The sequence below is a fragment of the Heterodontus francisci genome, chromosome 34, assembly GCF_036365525.1.
Source record: "Heterodontus francisci isolate sHetFra1 chromosome 34, sHetFra1.hap1, whole genome shotgun sequence".
Classification (NCBI taxonomy): domain Eukaryota; kingdom Metazoa; phylum Chordata; class Chondrichthyes; order Heterodontiformes; family Heterodontidae; genus Heterodontus; species Heterodontus francisci.
In genome coordinates, this window is record NC_090404.1 from 10,513,723 (window position 1) to 10,534,983 (window position 21,261).

A 21,261-nucleotide genomic window follows, 5' to 3' on the forward strand; every position below is an offset into this window, starting at 1 on the left:
ACTGCGTTCACTGAGTGACTGACTCCACCATCAGATATTTCATTCTGTGGCTCAAAGGGGCTTTGATTGTCCCTGACCCTCATTTGAATCTCATTTCAATATATGGCGGGTGATCCGGAGATAGCTTCATTCGAGGGGAACAATGGGACCCGGAAGTGACGTTAACCAATAGGAGCCTCTGACGGGGTCTGTTCCGGTCTGGGATCGGCCTTTTAAAGGGACCGGCAGGTTCGGTCTTGGCAGCAGCCATGCGGATATTCAGCGCCTGGGTTGTGTTTGCGGTGTTTATTCTTGGTAAGGATGATTTCAATTATGTTGTGTCCAAGCTATTGTGTTAATAAATATTTCAGTAACGCCTTTTAATTCTCGATCATGTCTTGTTCCTGGAAACACGTTACAGATCAGAGTTATGGCGATTCTGTTACTCAATCCCAGTCTTCAGAGAACAGGAGAGAAGATGAAGCGGTGACTATAAAATGTACCTACATTACCACAGCAAACAACTATTATTTATATTGGTACCGGCAATACGCAGAGAAAGAGCCCCAGTTTGTTGTCTGGAGACGGTCTTGGAACACAGAGCAAGACAGAGGCGAAGGATTTGGAGCCCGTTTCTCTGCTGAGCTCCAGACAGCGACTAAATTCACCAGTTTAACTATCTCGGGTCTGCAGCTGACTGACTCTGCCGTGTATTACTGCGCTCTCTCAGACTCACAGTGATGGAAAGCAGTCTCACCCCTGTACAAAAACTGTCTTTGGACTGTGGGTGGGAGATCCTGTCTGTTGGGAGTTGTGTAGAATCCCGGGCAGATGCAGCCACAATGTGCAGCGCGCTGTCAGGCGCTCAAACACACACCGAGAGGAAACCAAATTAACCTCGGATCAAACTGTCACCCAACTGTTTCCAGGAGCGGCCGAGAAAACAAACTGCAGAATCCAATCAGACAGACAGATCCAGCACAGAATCAATCTACCAGTTAAACTGTCCTTGCTGCTTCGGTATATTCCATTGAAATCAGGGCTCAATGTTCAGATCAGAGGTTGCTGTCACTCAAAAGTCCCTCAAACCTGCCCGACAGCATCTCACAGAGCCTGTGGACTGCAGGGTATCACATGACAGTGAGGGAAATCTACCGATTGTAAAGGTAATGGGGGAGCTGAGGAGAAACGAGAACAAAGGAAACGGGGAACAGATGGCGACGAATGGAAGTTAAAAAAAATCTAGGCAGGAAGCAGAAAAATAACAGCAAGTTAAAATTACGAAAGAATAAAATGAAAGGAAGATCTGACCAACGTACTTGTGCAGGCGACAAGCCCCAAAGGTGGATCAGTTCTATCACTGTATGTACTCAATGTTTAGAATCTGAACAATTTTCCTATACAGGTGAGTGAGCCTCCCCACAGTGCATCAGCTCCGTGCCTGTATGGTGCCAATGCTGAAAGATTTGATCAATGGTTACATGCTGGTGAGAGAACCCTTTTCCATAGATCACCCTGTTCCTGTCTGTACACTTTGACAGAGCTTCCCAAATGATGCACAAAGATAAAGGTGAGACTGAGCACAGTGAGTGATACAGAGAGACCAACAGAATGAGATAGATAAAAGTGAGATTGAGTATCGTGATAAAGAGAAACACCGACAGAGGGAGAGAGATGAAGGTGAGATTGAGTATCGTGATAAAGAGAAACACCGACAGAGGGAGAGAGATGAAGGTGAGATTGAGTATCATGGTAAAGAGAAACACCGACAGAGGGAGAGAGATGAAGGTGAGATTGAGTATCATGGTAAAGAGAAACACCGACAGAGGGAGAGAGATGAAGGTGAGATTGAGTATCGTGATTAAGAGAAACACCAACATAGGGACATAGATGAAGGTGCGACTGAGCACAGTGATACCGAGAGACACCAATACAGGGCGATAGATAAAATTGAGACTGTACGCAGTGACATAGAGAATCAGCAACAGAGGGCGAGTGTTAAAGGTGAGACTGAGTACAGTGAGTCATATAGAGAGACACCAACAGACGGAAAGAGATGAAAGTGAGACTGAGTTCAGTGAGTGAAACAGAGAGACACTAAGAAAGAGAGATAAAGACCTCTTTCTGTGCTGTTTGATGGGATGATTCCGCTCTCAGGAATTGCACTCTGTGCTGCAGCTCTATCTGACCGAACTGAAACTCAGCCTCTACCACAACAGACCGCAGTCAGTTTCTGTACGAGAGGAGAACTGGGTTTTAGCACTGTGTCTGAACGATGGGGCGAATCCATAAATGTACAGCGCCGTGTCACTCAGCTGGACGTAGTGACGGTTAAAATAGACACTTTTGAATATGCGTTTAGTTAAGAAATAAAGTAATTCCCAATATATTTTGCTTTTCCCTGACTGTCAGGAGAACTTCTCCACACGATCATCTCCGGGGGAGCATCAGGATACTTCCGGTACCAGTACAGGTCATACACACATGCTGTTGTCGAATAGCCACATTTATGTTCTGAAAGTCTGTCCCATTTTCAGGACTGTAGCCGACCAATCCTGAGATACAGAATCTCCCTGGCTCAGATCTGGTGGAAAGATTGAAAGCACAGATTACAAGTTAAATGTGGGTTTGATAAGAACCTGTGCTTGAGAACAGTTTGTACTATGACACCTTTTAAAGACTTACCAAAAGTTATGCAGGTGAGGGAGTAAGAAGGGTGAATTTGAAATACATAATCTCGGATAACCCTTGCCAGTGTGTGTATTTTTTCAGGTGGAGCTGATGTCCAACACTCTCTACAGTGAAGCATTGGCAGCTCACTGCAATATTCGTCACTGATAAATCACGTGCTCCAAGTTAAACCAATCGGGACGGTCCGCTAACAGTCTTTGAGATAATCTGACCTATGAGAGAGACCCACTCTGATTGGATAACAGAAGTGGATGTTAATTTATTCTCGGATTGCAGTTGTTACTGACGAGGCCGCGTTTATTGCCGGTCCCCAACTATCCTGAAAGGACGACTCCAGCCCCATACGAACGCTACAGACTTTTAGCAGCTTTGTCTCGTAGCCCAGCAAGACGGTCAATTGTAACAGGGCAAGTGGAGATGCAAAACAAATACAGGCCTTACCAGCGACAACCACGTCCGCAGAAGATTACAAAAATTTTCCTGAGCCAATTCAACACGTGACTGACATCATCTCACACTGATCATTGCAAGCGCTCTGCTCGCTTCACCGTCAGTGAATTAAACCTATACAACATTCTCGGTGAAATCAGTTTGATTTTTAAACAAAGATTGTGTCAAATCGCTGACCTAACGGATTCTCTGTGTTTCAGGTCTTCGCATTCAATTGTTCAGCTTTCACAATCCCTCTTTTCCATTACAGGAAGTTCCGGCTGACAACAGGCTATGTTTATTTAATTAACTAATACCAATGATTTCCTGCAACAAACGAAGGAGGTTCCCTGACTGAGGGATGGGACTTCACTGATGGGAAAAGGATGGAGTGTGCCGCCCCCTGTTGGGTGACATAGAGGTTGCAGGCAGTGCTACGGGAGTGACGCTTCTCTAGAAAACGCCAGATGAACATAAGAAATGTGAATTTCTCCGTAACCTGGCAACAAGCGGCTAAAAAATAAATACATTGCACTTACTAAAAAAGCTAATGCCAGTAACATGATTAAAGTAGGTGTAAAATTTAAATGAATCCAAATAACCACGGTGCGTCATTTATTCACATACAAAGTCAGGCTAAATGCGTAACTCAATGATTTACTTGACCAAAGAAGCGTTTTGGGTCATTTGAACACACTGGATAAGGTTTTATGTAAATTCAAAATCTCTGTTCCTTCCTCCTGCACACAGTCAGCGCGGTTCCGCAGTGGTAAATATCTGCTGCTGTTTTTGTCTGCTTTATGCAGCTCATTGAAAGACTATAAGTCAGTGCCAAATTGTGTAGTGTTTCTGTCGCACTATCTTTAATTTATAAGCTGGTATAAATTCTCTGAATGCATCTTTGCACTATGTTCAGATATATCCAAACTAACAGGACCAGAAGAAACCTTCCTCAATGCCCTACCTGTTGCACTCGGCATGTCGTTTATTTGGAGTATTTTATATCAGCATGTTCTAGTAACAATTTCAGGAAGTTCCCGTATCTCCCCTCTCTGCCTGTTATTCTATTCACCTTGTCACATTCCAGCAATGTTTTTCTATGAAGGTCCCTCCGGTTCCTGTCACTGTGCCTTTCAGCCCGCAGTAATACATGGCGCTATCAGACAGCCGCAAGTCGTGGATGGCGAAATTCCCCTCACTTTTTGAAGAGTCGAGAGATGCAGAAAATCAAGCTCTGAAAACTTCCCCACCAAAAGGAATGTAGATGAAGAATGTGAAACATTTATCCCGGTCCGAACGGGACAGCTGTAATGTATAGAAACCAGCAGTGGTCGAATCGCTGAAATCAAGGTTCAGCGAGTCTCCTTCAAACTACATCGCTGTTACCGGCCTCTGTCAGACCGAGACTACACCCGGAAAACCTGCAGAAATTCAGAAATACAGAACGCAAAGCTTTTATCAGCATTTTATTGTAACTAATTTCATAAAGATAAATAAATACATTGCAAGTAGAGAGAAAGATGATCTATGTCAGTGAAACCTGCAAGAGGAAACTTTACCAGTTAAGGGAGCTGCAGCTGTGACGAATGAATAAAAGGTAACAACCAAGATATTTGCAGAGATGATGGTAGATTTGAACATAATGAGTTGAGACTGTAATAAAAACAAGAAATGCTGGAAATACTCAGCAGGTCTGGCAGCATCTGTGGTGAGAGAAGCAGAGATGGCGTTTCAGGTCTGTGACCCTTCATCAGAACTGCGAGTTGAAACTGTAATTGTTTTAGTTAAGAAAATGTTTAGAAACATCCGGCCTTTCTGCTGATTCGTTGATTCCTGACCGCGTCAACAGGTGACACCCAATCAGCTCACAGCTCCTTTGTTCTCCAGTTCATCCAATCAGCTCACAGCTCCTTTGTTCTCCAATACATCCAATCAGCTCACAGCTCCTTTGTTCTCCAATACATCCAATCAGCTCACAGCTTCTTCGGTCTCCAATTCATGACATCACGGCGACGAGCATTGAACTGTTTTTCTCACAAGAGAGCGGGACAGAAGAGCATTAGAACAAAAGACAAAGGAGCTGGAGTAGGCCATTAGGCCCGTCAAGCCCGCTTCGCCATTCAACAAATTATGGCTGATCTTTTACCTCAACTCCACCTTCCCGCGCTATCCCTGTATCCCTTAATACTCTTAGTATCCAAACATATTCCAACCTGGAATACACTCGGCAACTGAGCATCCACAGCTCTCTCGGTAAAGAATAATATTGGCACTAAACCCAATTTTCGGCCCGTTAGGAGAATCAATCTGTTAGGTGGGGTAGTGATAGGAAATAATTAATCGTGTTCTGTTATCAGACAGAGTCTCCCGTTATAAGTGTTGCTTACTCACCATGAAAAATACTCACAGCCGATGAAAAGGGGGATTCTGCACAGAATGGCACAGATTCTGCAGGACAGAAAGAGACCATTAGACCAAACTGGTTTGTATAGTTTTGGTTCTATTAACAGTTCACAATTCAGGTCCCAGTTCTGATAAGTAAGAGTGTGCCTATCTTTCCGGTTATTGTACAGACTGACTGCGCCTTTGTAACAGTGTGGGGCTCAGCGCACAGTGATACACGGCAGAGTCAGAGAGAAGAGCCCTGGAGACTTTCAATGGAACCGTTTGCTTGTCTTCGTCCAAATCAGCAGAAAACCGGTCTGCAAAATCGTGAGACTCATCCCTTTGACCTGTGCTGTACCTCCTCAGTAAATACTTCGGAGCTTCCCCTGGATACTGGATGTACCAGAAGAGAGTTGGGCCAGTGTATTTAGCGGTGTAACTACAGTTCAGTATTACGCTCTGTCCTTCCTGAACTGTTAATTCAGGCGGATCCTGGGAAACTGAATCTTCACCACTCGATCCTGTAACAACGTATAGACTGTGTGAAACATCTGAGAGTAAATATCACCCATGGAACACATAGTGACCATTTAAACAGACTTACCAGGCAGCATGGTCATTATTGTCAGTAAGGAACATAGGGAGATCATGGTATCTGGTTTAATATTCGACTGTAAACAGAACACTTTTAAAATATGTAGACGCTTCTAGTCATCTACTGAAGAGTAAACTCAGATCAGAGGCGGGCTTCACTTATTGGGAAACTGAGGGGCGTTTCTCAGTGCTGCGATTGTCTGCTTTCTCAGATCTGACGTCAGCTGTGAACCAATCACTGTTAGTTGAAGACCAAATACAGCTGGCTCTCTCCAATCGCTTTCCTTCCCTGCCGGTGTTTCTGAGTCTTTCTCACCCCCTTGTTCTGTGTCGCATGATCAGCCATTCGGCCTCTTTCTCGCTTTGTCTCGCTTTCTGTAAAACTCATTGTCTCTATATTTAGGAAGGTAGATCTTTCTCTCTAATTAAGGTGAAAAGTGAACTTATTCGTAATTAGTCTCATGCTCAGGTAGAAATGAACATCCTCCAGTCCATGAGCATCATTAATACTTTTTTTTTAACTCATTCATGGGATTTGGGCGTCGCTGGCAAGGCCAGCATTTATTGCCCATCCTTAATTGCCCTTGATAAGGTGGTGGTGAGCTGCCTTCTTGAACCGCAGCAGTCCATTTGGGGTTGATTTCGTAATGGTTAGATACAACTGAGTGGCTTGCTAGGCCATGTAATAGTCAACCACATTGCTGTGGGTCTGGAGTCACATGTAAGCCAGACCAGGTAAGGATGGCAGATTTCCTTCCCGAAAGGACATTAGTGAATCAGATGGGTTTTGACAACAATCGACAATGGTCTCATGGCTATCATTCGAACTAGCTTTTTCATTCCAGATTTATTAATTGAATTCAATTTCCACCTTCTGCTGTGGTGGGATTTGAACCCATGTCCCCAGAATAATACCCCGGGTTTTTGGGTTACTAGTCCAGTGACAATACCACTACGCCACCGCCTTCATACTTACTGTGTTAAGTTCAGCATGGACATGATAAGTAGTCACCCATCTCCAAAGCGGGATGTGTTACCACTGGCACTCATCATCTACCGGTAAACTGTTGGTTTCAATCAGTCAGTATTTCTAAACGCTGAAACTTTCAAATGTGACGACCTTGAGGTCACCGTTGAGATTGGATCACTTTTGAAAGATTTCACCTGACAGATAATGCACCAGATCCAGAACATTTCCGAGTCCATATTGGTCCTGTTATTCACCCCGGAGATGTGCAGGTCTGAGCTAACAGGGATCGGGAAATGAGCAACGATTACACGAAACTAGCCAGTAGATGAGATTTACCATCGAGTTTGAGATGTTGCGAAGACAGAGGAAATGCTCCACTTGTCTGTTCCCAGCGAAAGGTTAGTGAAATCCGACCCCATATAACCCGTCAATCAGCTCAGTGTGAGTAGTGACATTGAGAGAAACAAACTGAACATCATCAGCTACATTCAACAACAGTCTTTGTTTCTTTGAGTCGACTTCCCACAGACGAAGTAAAAATCAAACTCTTGCACAAGTCGATTATAGATCAAACTGTCTCTCAGGTTAATTAGAGCTCAAACTGTCTCTCAGATCAATTAGAGAATAAACTGTCTCTCAGATCAATTAGAGATCAAACTGTCTCTCAGGTCAATTAGAGATCAAACTGTCTCTCAGGTCAATTAGAGAATAAACTGCCTCTCAGGTCAATTAGAGATCAAACTGTCTCTCAGGTCAATTAGAGATCAAACTGTTTCTCAGGTCAATTAGAGAATAAACTGCCTCTCAGATCAATTAGAGATCAAACTGTCTCTCAGGTCAATTAGAGAATAAACTGTCTCTCAGGTCAATTAGAGATCAAACTGTGTCTCAGGTCAATTAGAGATCAAACTGCCTCTCAGGTCAATTAGAGATCAAACTGTCTCTCAGGTCAATTAGAGATCAAACTGTGTCTCAGGTCAATTAGAGATCAAACTGCCTCTCAGGTCAATTAGAGATCAAACTGTCTCTCAGGTCAATTAGAGAATAAACTGCCTCTCAGGTCAATTAGAGAATAAACTGTCTCTCAGACCAATTAGAGATCAAACTGACTCTCAGGTCAATTAGAGATCAAACTGTCTCTCAGATCAATTAGAGAATAAACTGCCTCTCAGGTCAATTAGAGATCAAACTGTGTCTCAGGTCAATTAGAGCTCAAACTGTCTCTCAGGTCAATTAGAGAATAAACTGCCTCTCAGGTCAATTAGAGATCAAACTGTCTCTCAGATCAATTAGAGATCAAACTGTCTCTCAGGTCAATTAGAGATCAAACTGTCTCTCAGGTCAATTAGAGAATAAACTGCCTCTCAGGTCAATTAGAGAATAAACTGCCGCTCAGGTCAATTAGAGATCTAACTGTCTCTCAGGTCAATTAGAGAATAAACTGCCTCTCAGGTCAATTAGAGATCAAACTGTCTCTCAGGTCAATTAGAGAATAAACTGCCTCTCAGGTCAATTAGAGATCAAAGTGTCTCTCAAGTCAATTAGAGATCAAACTGTCTCTCAGGTCAATTAGAGAATAAACTGCCTCTCAGGTCAATTAGAGATCAAACTGTCTCTCAGGTCAATTAGAGAATAAACTGCCTCTCAGGTCAATTAGAGATCAAACTGTCTCTCAGGTCAATTAGAGATCAAACTGTCTCTCAGGTCAATTAGAGAATAAACTGCCTCTCAGGTCAATTAGAGAATAAACTGCCGCTCAGGTCAATTAGAGATCTAACTGTCTCTCAGGTCAATTAGAGAATAAACTGCCTCTCAGGTCAATTAGAGATCAAACTGTCTCTCAGGTCAATTAGAGAATAAACTGCCTCTCAGGTCAATTAGAGATCAAACTGTCTCTCATGTCAATTAGAGATCAAACTGTGTCTCAGGTCAATTAGAGAATGAACTGCCTCTCAAGTCAATTAGAGATCAAACTGTCTCTCAAGTCAATTAGAGATCAAACTGTGTCTCAGGTCAATTAGCGAATAAACTGCCTCTCAGATCAATTAGAGATCAAACTGTCTCTCAGGTCAATTAGAGATCAAACTGACTCTCAGGTCAATTAGAGAATAAACTGTCTCTCAGGTCAATTAGAGATCAAACTGTCTCTCAGGTCAATTAGAGATCAAACTGTCTCTCAGGTCAATTAGAGAATAAACTGTCTCTCAGGTCAATTAGAGATCAAACTGTCTCTCAGGTCAATTAGAGATCAAACTGTCTCTCAGGTCAATTAGAGAATAAACTGCCTCTCAGGTCAATTAGAGAATAAAGTGCCGCTCAGGTCAATTAGAGATCTAACTGTCTCTCAGGTCAATTAGAGAATAAACTGCCTCTCAGGTCAATTAGAGATCAAACTGTCTCTCAGGTCAATTAGAGAATGAACTGCCTCTCAAGTCAATTAGAGATCAAACTGTCTCTCAAGTCAATTAGTGATCAAACTGTCTCTCAGGTCAATTAGCGAATAAACTGCCTCTCAGGTCAATTAGAGATCAAACTGTCTCTCAGGTCAATTAGAGAATAAACTGTCTCTCAGGTCAATTAGAGCTCAAACTGTCTCTCAGGTCAATTAGAGATCAAACTGTCTCTCAGGTCAATTAGAGATCAAACTGTCTCTCAGGTCAATTAGAGAATAAACTGCCTCTCAGGTCAATTAGAGATCAAACTGTCTCTCAGGTCAATTAGAGAATGAACTGCCTCTCAAGTCAATTAGAGATCAAACTGTCTCTCAAGTCAATTAGAGATCAAACTGTCTCTCAGGTCAATTAGCGAATAAACTGCCTCTCAGGTCAATTAGAGATCAAACTGTCTCTCAGGTCAATTAGAGATCAAACTGTCTCTCAGGTCAATTGGAGAATAAACTGCCTCTCAGGTCAATTAGAGATCAAACTGTCTCTCATGTCAATTAGAGATCAAACTGTGTCTCAGGTCAATTAGAGAATGAACTGCCTCTCAAGTCAATTAGAGATCAAACTGTCTCTCAAGTCAATTAGAGATCAAACTGTGTCTCAGGTCAATTAGCGAATAAACTGCCTCTCAGATCAATTAGAGATCAAACTGTCTCTCAGGTCAATTAGAGATCAAACTGACTCTCAGGTCAATTAGAGAATAAACTGTCTCTCAGGTCAATTAGAGATCAAACTGTCTCTCAGGTCAATTAGAGATCAAACTGTCTCTCAGGTCAATTAGAGAATAAACTGTCTCTCAGGTCAATTAGAGATCAAACTGTCTCTCAGGTCAATTAGAGATCAAACTGTCTCTCAGGTCAATTAGAGAATAAACTGCCTCTCAGGTCAATTAGAGAATAAAGTGCCGCTCAGGTCAATTAGAGATCTAACTGTCTCTCAGGTCAATTAGAGAATAAACTGCCTCTCAGGTCAATTAGAGATCAAACTGTCTCTCAGGTCAATTAGAGAATGAACTGCCTCTCAAGTCAATTAGAGATCAAACTGTCTCTCAAGTCAATTAGTGATCAAACTGTCTCTCAGGTCAATTAGCGAATAAACTGCCTCTCAGGTCAATTAGAGATCAAACTGTCTCTCAGGTCAATTAGAGAATAAACTGTCTCTCAGGTCAATTAGAGCTCAAACTGTCTCTCAGGTCAATTAGAGATCAAACTGTCTCTCAGGTCAATTAGAGATCAAACTGTCTCTCAGGTCAATTAGAGAATAAACTGCCTCTCAGGTCAATTAGAGATCAAACTGTCTCTCAGGTCAATTAGAGAATGAACTGCCTCTCAAGTCAATTAGAGATCAAACTGTCTCTCAAGTCAATTAGAGATCAAACTGTCTCTCAGGTCAATTAGCGAATAAACTGCCTCTCAGGTCAATTAGAGATCAAACTGTCTCTCAGGTCAATTAGAGATCAAACTGTCTCTCAGGTCAATTGGAGAATAAACTGCCTCTCAGGTCAATTAGAGATCAAACTGTCTCTCAGGTCAATTAGAGAATAAACTGTCTCTCAGGTCAATTAAAGATCAAACTGTCTCTCAGATCAATTAGAGATCAAACTGTCTCTCAGGTCAATTAGAGAATAAACTGCCTCTCAGGTCAATTAGAGATCAAACTGTCTCTCAGGTCAATTAGAGATCAAACTGTCTCTCAGATCAATTAGAGATCAAACTGTCTCTCAGATCAATTAGAGAATAAACTGTCTCTCAGGTCAATTAGAGATCAAACTGTCTCTCAGGTCAATTAGAGAATGAACTGCCTCTCAAGTCAATTAGAGAATAAACTGTCTCTCAGGTCAATTAGAGATCAAACTGTGTCTCAGGTCAATTAGCGAATAAACTGCCTCTCAGGTCAATTAGAGATCAAACTGTCTCTCAGGTCAATTAGAGATCAAACTGTCTCTCAGGTCAATTAGAGAATAAACTGTCTCTCAGGTCAATTAGAGCTCAAACTGTCTCTCAGGTCAATTAGAGATCAAACTGTCTCTCAGGTCAATTAGAGATCAAACTGTCTCTCAGGTCAATTAGAGAATAAACTGCCTCTCAGGTCAATTAGAGATCAAACTGTCTCTCAGATCAATTAGAGATCAAACTGACTCTCAGGTCAATTTGAGAATAAACTGTCTCTCAGGTCAATTAGAGATCAAACTGTCTCTCAGGTCAATTAGAGATCAAACTGTCTCTCAGGTCAATTAGAGAATAAACTGTCTCTCAGGTCAATTAGAGATCAAACTGTCTCTCAGGTCAATTAGAGATCAAACTGTCTCTCAGGTCAATTAGAGAATAAACTGCCTCTCAGGTCAATTAGAGAATAAACTGCCGCTCAGGTCAATTAGAGATCTAACTGTCTCTCAGGTCAATTAGAGAATAAACTGCCTCTCAGGTCAATTAGAGATCAAACTGTCTCTCAGGTCAATTAGAGAATAAACTGCCTCTCAGGTCAATTAGAGATCAAACTGTCTCTCAGGTCAATTAGAGAATTAACTGCCTCTCAAGTCAATTAGAGATCAAACTGTCTCTCAAGTCAATTAGAGATCAAACTGTCTCTCAGGTCAATTAGCGAATAAACTGCCTCTCAGGTCAATTAGAGATCAAACTGTCTCTCAGGTCAATTAGAGATCAAACTGTCTCTCATGTCAATTAGAGAATAAACTGTCTCTCAGGTCAATTAGAGCTCAAACTGTCTCTCAGGTCAATTAGAGATCAAACTGTCTCTCAGGTCAATTAGAGATCAAACTGTCTCTCAGGTCAATTGGAGAATAAACTGCCTCTCAGGTCAATTAGAGATCAAACTGTCTCTCAGGTCAATTAGAGAATAAACTGCCTCTCAGGTCAATTAGAGATCAAACTGTCTCTCAAGTCAATTAGAGATCAAACTGTCTCTCAGGTCAATTAGAGAATAAACTGCCTCTCAGGTCAATTAGAGATCAAACTGTCTCTCAGGTCAATTAGAGAATAAACTGCCTCTCAGGTCAATTAGAGATCAAACTGTCTCTCAGGTCAATTAGAGATCAAACTGTCTCTCAGGTCAATTAGAGAATAAACTGCCTCTCAGGTCAATTAGAGAATAAACTGCCGCTCAGGTCAATTAGAGATCTAACTGTCTCTCAGGTCAATTAGAGAATAAACTGCCTCTCAGGTCAATTAGAGATCAAACTGTCTCTCAGGTCAATTAGAGAATAAACTGCCTCTCAGGTCAATTAGAGATCAAACTGTCTCTCAGGTCAATTAGAGATCAAACTGTCTCTCAGGTCAATTAGAGAATAAACTGCCTCTCAGGTCAATTAGAGAATAAAGTGCCGCTCAGGTCAATTAGAGATCTAACTGTCTCTCAGGTCAATTAGAGAATAAACTGCCTCTCAGGTCAATTAGAGATCAAACTGTCTCTCAGGTCAATTAGAGAATGAACTGCCTCTCAAGTCAATTAGAGATCAAACTGTCTCTCAAGTCAATTAGTGATCAAACTGTCTCTCAGGTCAATTAGCGAATAAACTGCCTCTCAGGTCAATTAGAGATCAAACTGTCTCTCAGGTCAATTAGAGAATAAACTGTCTCTCAGGTCAATTAGAGCTCAAACTGTCTCTCAGGTCAATTAGAGATCAAACTGTCTCTCAGGTCAATTAGAGATCAAACTGTCTCTCAGGTCAATTAGAGAATAAACTGCCTCTCAGGTCAATTAGAGATCAAACTGTCTCTCAGGTCAATTAGAGAATGAACTGCCTCTCAAGTCAATTAGAGATCAAACTGTCTCTCAAGTCAATTAGAGATCAAACTGTCTCTCAGGTCAATTAGCGAATAAACTGCCTCTCAGGTCAATTAGAGATCAAACTGTCTCTCAGGTCAATTAGAGATCAAACTGTCTCTCAGGTCAATTGGAGAATAAACTGCCTCTCAGGTCAATTAGAGATCAAACTGTCTCTCAGGTCAATTAGAGAATAAACTGTCTCTCAGGTCAATTAAAGATCAAACTGTCTCTCAGATCAATTAGAGATCAAACTGTCTCTCAGATCAATTAGAGAATAAACTGCCTCTCAGGTCAATTAGAGATCAAACTGTCTCTCAGGTCAATTAGAGATCAAACTGTCTCTCAGATCAATTAGAGATCAAACTGTCTCTCAGATCAATTAGAGAATAAACTGTCTCTCAGGTCAATTAGAGATCAAACTGTCTCTCAGGTCAATTAGAGAATGAACTGCCTCTCAAGTCAATTAGAGAATAAACTGTCTCTCAGGTCAATTAGAGATCAAACTGTGTCTCAGGTCAATTAGCGAATAAACTGCCTCTCAGGTCAATTAGAGATCAATCTGTCTCTCAGGTCAATTAGAGATCAAACTGTCTCTCAGGTCAATTAGAGAATAAACTGTCTCTCAGGTCAATTAGAGCTCAAACTGTCTCTCAGGTCAATTAGAGATCAAACTGTCTCTCAGGTCAATTAGAGATCAAACTGTCTCTCAGGTCAATTGGAGAATAAACTGCCTCTCAGGTCAATTAGAGATCAAACTGTCTCTCAGATCAATTAGAGATCAAACTGTCTCTCAGGTCAATTAGAGAATAAACTGTCTCTCAGGTCAATTAGAGATCAAACTGTCTCTCAGGTCAATTAGAGATCAAACTGTCTCTCAGGTCAATTAGAGAATAAACTGCCTCTCAGGTCAATTAGAGAATAAACTGCCGCTCAGGTCAATTAGAGATCTAACTGTCTCTCAGGTCAATTAGAGAATAAACTGCCTCTCAGGTCAATTAGAGATCAAACTGTCTCTCAGGTCAATTAGAGAATAAACTGCCTCTCAGGTCAATTAGAGATCAAACTGTCTCTCAGGTCAATTAGAGAATGAACTGCCTCTCAAGTCAATTAGAGATCAAACTGTCTCTCAAGTCAATTAGAGATCAAACTGTCTCTCAGGTCAATTAGCGAATAAACTGCCTCTCAGGTCAATTAGAGATCAAACTGTCTCTCAGGTCAATTAGAGATCAAACTGTCTCTCATGTCAATTAGAGAATAAACTGTCTCTCAGGTCAATTAGAGCTCAAACTGTCTCTCAGGTCAATTAGAGATCAAACTGTCTCTCAGGTCAATTAGAGATCAAACTGTCTCTCAGGTCAATTGGAGAATAAACTGCCTCTCAGGTCAATTAGAGATCAAACTGTCTCTCAGGTCAATTAGAGAATAAACTGTCTCTCAGGTCAATTAAAGATCAAACTGTCTCTCAGATCAATTAGAGATCAAACTGTCTCTCAGGTCAATTAGAGAATAAACTGCCTCTCAGGTCAATTAGAGATCAAACTGTCTCTCAGGTCAATTAGAGATCAAACTGTCTCTCAGATCAATTAGAGATCAAACTGTCTCTCAGATCAATTAGAGAATAAACTGTCTCTCAGGTCAATTAGAGATCAAACTGTCTCTCAGGTCAATTAGAGAATGAACTGCCTCTCAAGTCAATTAGAGAATAAACTGTCTCTCAGGTCAATTAGAGATCAAACTGTGTCTCAGGTCAATTAGCGAATAAACTGCCTCTCAGTTCAATTAGAGATCAAACTGTCTCTCAGGTCAATTAGAGATCAAACTGTCTCTCAGGTCAATTAGAGAATAAACTGTCTCTCAGGTCAATTAGAGCTCAAACTGTCTCTCAGGTCAATTAGAGATCAAACTGTCTCTCAGGTCAATTAGAGATCAAACTGTCTCTCAGGTCAATTGGAGAATAAACTGCCTCTCAGGTCAATTAGAGATCAAACTGTCTCTCAGATCAATTCGAGATCAAACTGTCTCTCAGGTCAATTAGAGAATAAACTGCCTCTCAGGTCAATTAGAGATCAAACTGTCTCTCAGATCAATTAGAGATCAAACTGTCTCTCAGATCAATTAGAGATCAAACTGTCTCTCAGGTCAATTAGAGAATAAACTGCCTCTCAGGTCAATTAGAGATCAAACTGTCTCTCAGGTCAATTAGAGATCAAACTGTCTCTCAGATCAATTAGAGATCAAACTGCCTCTCAGGTCAATTAGAGATCAAACTGTCTCTCAGATCAATTAGAGATCAAACTGTCTCTCAGGTTAATAAGAGATCCATGTGACTATTTTTATTAATCTTTGTCTCTGATGAGCAGAATTCGATGCTAATGTCTCAGTTCTCTGAAAGAAAAACACATCCTTCGGGTTAAGGAAGTGACACCAGACTAGTCAGAGCCAATCCTCTCAGCTTTTTCTATTTGATGTCCTGCAGGAAATGACATCAGGCCAGCATCAGATTTTCATGTTCGATATTCTGCAGGTTTCTGAGACACAAAAGGTCAGTAGAATTCCGGAGTAGCAGCAATGCGGCTCCCTGTTCTCGCTGTACTCTGGGTGACATTCATTATCGGTAAGAAATGTAAAATTTTTGAAAGGGATTAATTTTCAGAGGAATAAATTTGAAGAACAGCGAGTTCATGTTAAACTTGTATCGAACTTGGTTCGACCACAATTGGGTTCTTGTGAGCAGTTCTGGTCTCCAGATTGCAACAAAGATATAGTGACACAGGAGAAAGTACGAGAACGATTTGCAAGAATGATACCAGAATTGAGAGATAATTTCGCAGAAACCATTGTACAGGCTGTGGCTCTTTTCTCTAATAAAGAGAAAACTGAAGGGTAACCTGATAGATATCTTTCAAATGTGAAGGAGTTGGAAAGGGTAGACGTAGAGAAAAGTTTTCCACGAGTGGAAAATTCCAAGTCTATGGGCCATAAGTACGAGTCACCAAAAGATTCAATAGGGAATTCAGGAGAAACATCTTTACCCAGAGAGTAGTGAGACTGTGGAACTCGCTGCCACAAGGAGGGGTTGAGGCGAATAGTACAGATGTATTTAAGGGGAAGCTAGATAAAAAGATGAGGGAGAAAGGGATGGAAGGCTATGCTGATAGAATGAGATGAAGAGTGATGCAGGATGTACGTGTGGAGAGTGAACCCTGGCATGGACCAGTTGGGCCGAATGACCTTTTCTGTTCTCTAAATTCTATTTAATTTTATGAAACACTGACTGCGAATTTTCACCGTCAGTTCGGTTCAGTTGAAGTCTTCATCGGTGATTTTCACTTTCTTTAACCGTGTGTTCCAGAACTGAGCGATGGAGATTCTGTTACTCAGCGGGAGTCCTCTCTCACACGGACAGAGGGAGAAGATGTCACTTTAACCTGCACCTATCCCGGCGATGGTTATTACTTATTTTGGTACTGCCGATACCCAGGCAGACAGCCCGAGTTTGCAGTCCAGAGGCACACGAGCGGTAGTGCTGAAATGAAGGCGGATTTCGCTCAAAATCGGTTTTCTGATGCAGTCCAGCAGTCAGACAAGTCGTACCGATTGACCATCTCGGAGCTGAGGCTGTCTGACACAGCGGTCTATTACTGTGCACTGAGTCTCACAGTGATGGGAACGAGCCACAGCCTCGTACAATAACTGCCGCAGGTTTCTGGGTCACAGCTGCTGTCTGCTGAGGGCTGTTTATAACAGCGGCTCACACACTGACACGTGAATACATTCCTGTGCGGGCAGAACCCGAGCACAATCCACATAAACACCATGTAAAATCATTCACATCGAACACTGATTCAGTCTGATTATCACATTAACTGTGTGAGGGCAGAATTGTCTGCTGTTTATTTGTGTATCTCCGGGCTTTCGCCATTCACATTGAGAATATAAACTTCAGCAGGTGACCTGGAACCAGTTATATCCGTGCACCGCTACTTCTGATGTGACTCATTGTAAACGAACAAATAATGATTGGTTTAAAATATCAGTCTGCAGTGTAGACAGAGACACGGCAGGTGGAAAGGAACCTGATAACCAAAGTAACTTTTGATTAAACACTTCTCAATCTTAAAAATACTTACAGATATTGAAACTAAGAATCTACAATATGAACAAGTTTTAAGAGGTCGTTTCCAGGACAGGATTAGAAGCTGATGAACAATGATTAATGGAGTAATACTCTGTAAATTCAGACGTGGTCTGCTTTAGACCCCGGGGCAGATGGTCAAAGAACAAATTGCTGTTAATAAAAGTACCAAAATGTTGCGTTGGTGAGGCACAAACCGTGAAAATGACATTGTACAAAGACTAGAAAACCATGCGCAACAGATATAATCTAAAAAAAAATTTGAAATGTATAAGCTTGAGACAATGAAGGGACATCGAGGGTATTGGCAAGGATATAAACCATGACTGTGGTTGTGGTTCTCCTTTAGGAAAGGTGGTGCTCCGTAACACTTACAGTTACAATAGAAGGGCTGAGCTGTTCATTGTACTGGTCCGTTTATCAGATCCACAGCGTTCCCAGTGGGAACGGGCCATGTCATTTTTATTGTATGTATTGCCATAGCTGGTAAGATTCTTGGCAATCTGATGTGTTAACTCTGATTTCTCTTGCACCAAATACAATTATTTAATTACCATACCGGTTTGGTATAGTTTCCTTCTGAACGTCGTGCAAAAGGAACTTGGAAACAATAGTTCTCCGAATTGATGGAAACATTGCCGAGAAGAAATTCTAATTTATTCCACCAGATGGCAGCACATCCTCAGGAATCCCCCTGGAAACGCTGATCTCTGCCAGCATGATATAGGCAACACGCAGAGACGGCTGCTGAGCTAAAGTTCCTGGAGATAACTTCATCCATCAGCTGAACTCGGACTTGTCCATCAGAAACTCCGTGGTTTCAAATCTTACTGTGCTCTTGGAAACCACACAAATTAAATCGGGGAGTTCACCTTTCCTCGGGGGAGCGGATTCTCCAGCCAAACCCTGTCACATTCGATGGTCTCCAAATAACAAACTACAGATTCCAGTCATTTTTTCAATTTCTAATGCCCATTCTGTAAATACTTTCACAATCAGATTTCATATGATCTGGGGAGAAATGTGAAATCCATTCGCACCATAGGAAGTATATTTTGCCGAGTTATATTTCACCCTTGGACCGGTCTCTGTTATTAATACATTACACGTGATCTCTGTTTATTTTACACCAGGCCCTGTGTCAATTAGTACTGAACTAGCCAATGCTTCTGTTTATATTGCATCAGTGCCAGTCTCAGTTGTACTGCACTAGAATATGTTCCCGTTTATATGACACTGGGCCCTGTCTCTTTATTTACCGCATGCTCCCACCTCTTTGCATATTTTACACTGGCCCTGTCTCAGTTATTACTGCACTAGAACATGCTCTCTTTATGTTACATTAAGGACTGTCTTTGTTATTAATGGACTAGGTGATGCCTCTGTTTATATGACACTAGATCTTTTCTCTTTTATCCCAAAAATATACTTTATTCATAAAATTTATAAGAAAAAGTACATTACGAAACCATTCATAGCGGACATTTCAGAAAGTGCAAAAAAGATCAGTTTCTTTCGATAGAGAAAATGGGGTGCCTCACACTCTTGCCACTTCATTTTATATGTAACGTACAGTAGACCTTATATCACTGTAGGCCCTATCTCAGTTATTACTTCACTAGACCATGCCCCTGTTTCTATTACACTAGACTGTTTCTCTTTTATATCACTCTAGGCCCTACCTCAGTTATTACTTCACCAGATTGTTTATAATCCGCTACCCTACAATACACTTTCAATACCTGTGCAGCGAGACAGAGAGTTGGAAGATACAGAGACATTTATCAACCTGACTGCAGCTCGGTGATTCTGATTTTCTGTGATATAGTCACTCAAACCCGGTCTGCTCAGTCCATTATACCGAGCAACTAACAGCTTTCAGTGTCTTAGACCCTGTAGCCCAGGTGTGGAAGTGTCCAAGGGGCATTAGCGGTGTCCAGGGTTGTGGTGGTGGTGGTGATGCTGATGGGGCAGGTGGTGGCTTCAGCCACATGCCAGCGCCCAGAATGGTTGCTTCCTGAGCCTGTGTGAGGCCTCTGCCACTGGGACCTGAGTCTCGGGACTGCTCCCGGAGATCGCCTTTTAACCATTGAGTAGAGACAGGCATTGAGCTGATCCACAGAGGGAATCCGCACTCACCTGCACAGGGACATTGATCAGATCTACCTTTCATTCAATCACTTGCCTTGTCCCATTTCATATGTATAATTATTTTATTTTAACATGCGAGTTGTTTTTTCTCTTTCGCGTCTATTTTTTCAACATCACTTTCTAATGATTTTCTCCATCTACTCTGTACATTTCTCCCCCATCTCCCCATTCCCTTTACAATTTCTCAATTTCCATATATTTTCATGTCCCTTGTCGACACCATACATTCTGCATTCTGTGTGTGTATCACCGAATTTCAGTCAGCAATAATTTCCTTTTATGTCCCCGTGATGCTGTGTTAAATCATCCCAACCAGTATGTATTTCTATTGCACAAAGAGTGCCAATCCTTTCATTTCACTGCACGGCACCAGGGCTCATTCTAATGGAAGAAAATCTGGTACCACGTTGACTAAACTGTTCACTTTCTGTACCTGAACAATCTCGCTCTGCTGGTGACTCTCTGTATCTACATCTTTAACTCCCCGTGTTGGTGTCCCCCTGTAACAATACTCATTCTCACCTTTATCAATCTCCCTCTGTTGATCTCTCTCTGTATCACTGTACTCAGTCTCACTTTTATCTATCTCTCTCTCTATCGCTTTGTCTCGCTCTGTATCACTGTACTCAGTCTCATCTTTATCTATCTCTCTCTGTTGGCCTCTCTCTGTATCACTGTACTCAGTCTCACTTTTATCTATCTCTCTCTGTTGGCCTCTCTCTGTATCACTGTACTCAGTCTCATCTTTATCTATCTCTCTCTGTTGGTCTATCTCTGTATCACTGTACTCAGTCTCACCTTTATCTATCTCCCTCTGTTGGTCCCTCTCTGTATCACTCTACTCAGTCTCATCTTTATCTATCTCTCTCTGTTGGTCCCTCTCTGTATCACTGTACTCAGTCTCATCTTTATCTATCTCTCTCTGTTGGCCTCTCTCTGTATCACTGTACTCAGTCTCACCTTTATCTATCTCTCTCTGTTGGTCCCTCTCTGTATCACTGTACTCAGTCTCATCTTTATCTATCTCTCTCTGTTGGTCCCTCTCTGTATCACTGTACTCAGTCTCATCTTTATCTATCTCTCTCTGTTGGTCCCTCTCTGTATCACTGTACTCAGTCTCATCTTTATCGATCTCTCTCTCTGTATCACTGTACTCAGTCTCATCTTTATCTATCTCTCTCTGTTGGCCTCTCTCTGTATCACTGTACTCAGTCTCACCTTTATCTATCTCTCTCTGTTGGTCCCTCTCTGTATCACTGTACTCAGTCTCATCTTTATCTATCTCTCTCTGTTGGCCTCTCTCTGTATCACTGTACTCAGTCTCATCTTTATCTATCTCTCTCTGTTGGCCTCTCTCTGTATCACTGTACTCAGTCTCATCTTTATCTATCTCTCTCTGTTGGTCTCTCTCTGTATCACTGTACTCAGTCTCATCTTTATCTATCTCTCTCTGTTGGCTTCTCTCTGTATCACTGTACTCAGTCTCATCTTTATCTATCTCTCTCTGTTGGCCTCTCTCTGTATCACTGTACTCAGTCTCATCTTTATCTATCTCTCTCTGTTGGCCTCTCTCTGTATCACTGTACTCAGTCTCATCTTTATCTATCTCTCTCTCTGTATCACTGTACTCAGTCTCACCTTTATCTATCTCCCTCTGTTGGTCCCTCTCTGTATCACTGTACTCAGTCTCATCTTTA

The 21,261-nt window shown here is 41.7% G+C and overlaps 1 long non-coding RNA gene and 2 gene segments (V, D, J or C); 2 read left to right on the plus strand and 1 right to left on the minus strand.

The window, feature by feature from the left end:
* The first annotated feature begins 248 nt into the window (after positions 1 to 248).
* LOC137348492 (T cell receptor alpha variable 38-1-like) lies at positions 249 to 780 on the plus strand. The segment is given in 2 exon segments: positions 249 to 294; positions 401 to 780. Coding segments are annotated over 2 exon segments (366 nt in total).
* LOC137348493 (uncharacterized) lies at positions 407 to 5,550 on the minus strand. 2 transcript variants are annotated; one of them, XR_010969118.1, is made up of 4 exons: positions 5,491 to 5,550; positions 4,659 to 5,123; positions 4,172 to 4,520; positions 407 to 2,563 (listed from the first exon to the last, which is right to left on the minus strand). It is a non-coding gene; the product is annotated as an uncharacterized lncRNA (long non-coding RNA). The 2 variants fall into 2 exon arrangements; XR_010969117.1 differs by having other exon boundaries at positions 4,659 to 5,532.
* Positions 5,551 to 15,829: 10,279 nt separating this feature from the next.
* LOC137348494 (T cell receptor alpha variable 38-1-like) lies at positions 15,830 to 17,812 on the plus strand. The segment is given in 2 exon segments: positions 15,830 to 15,892; positions 16,631 to 17,812. Coding segments are annotated over 2 exon segments (387 nt in total).
* The last annotated feature ends 3,449 nt before the right edge of the window (positions 17,813 to 21,261 follow it).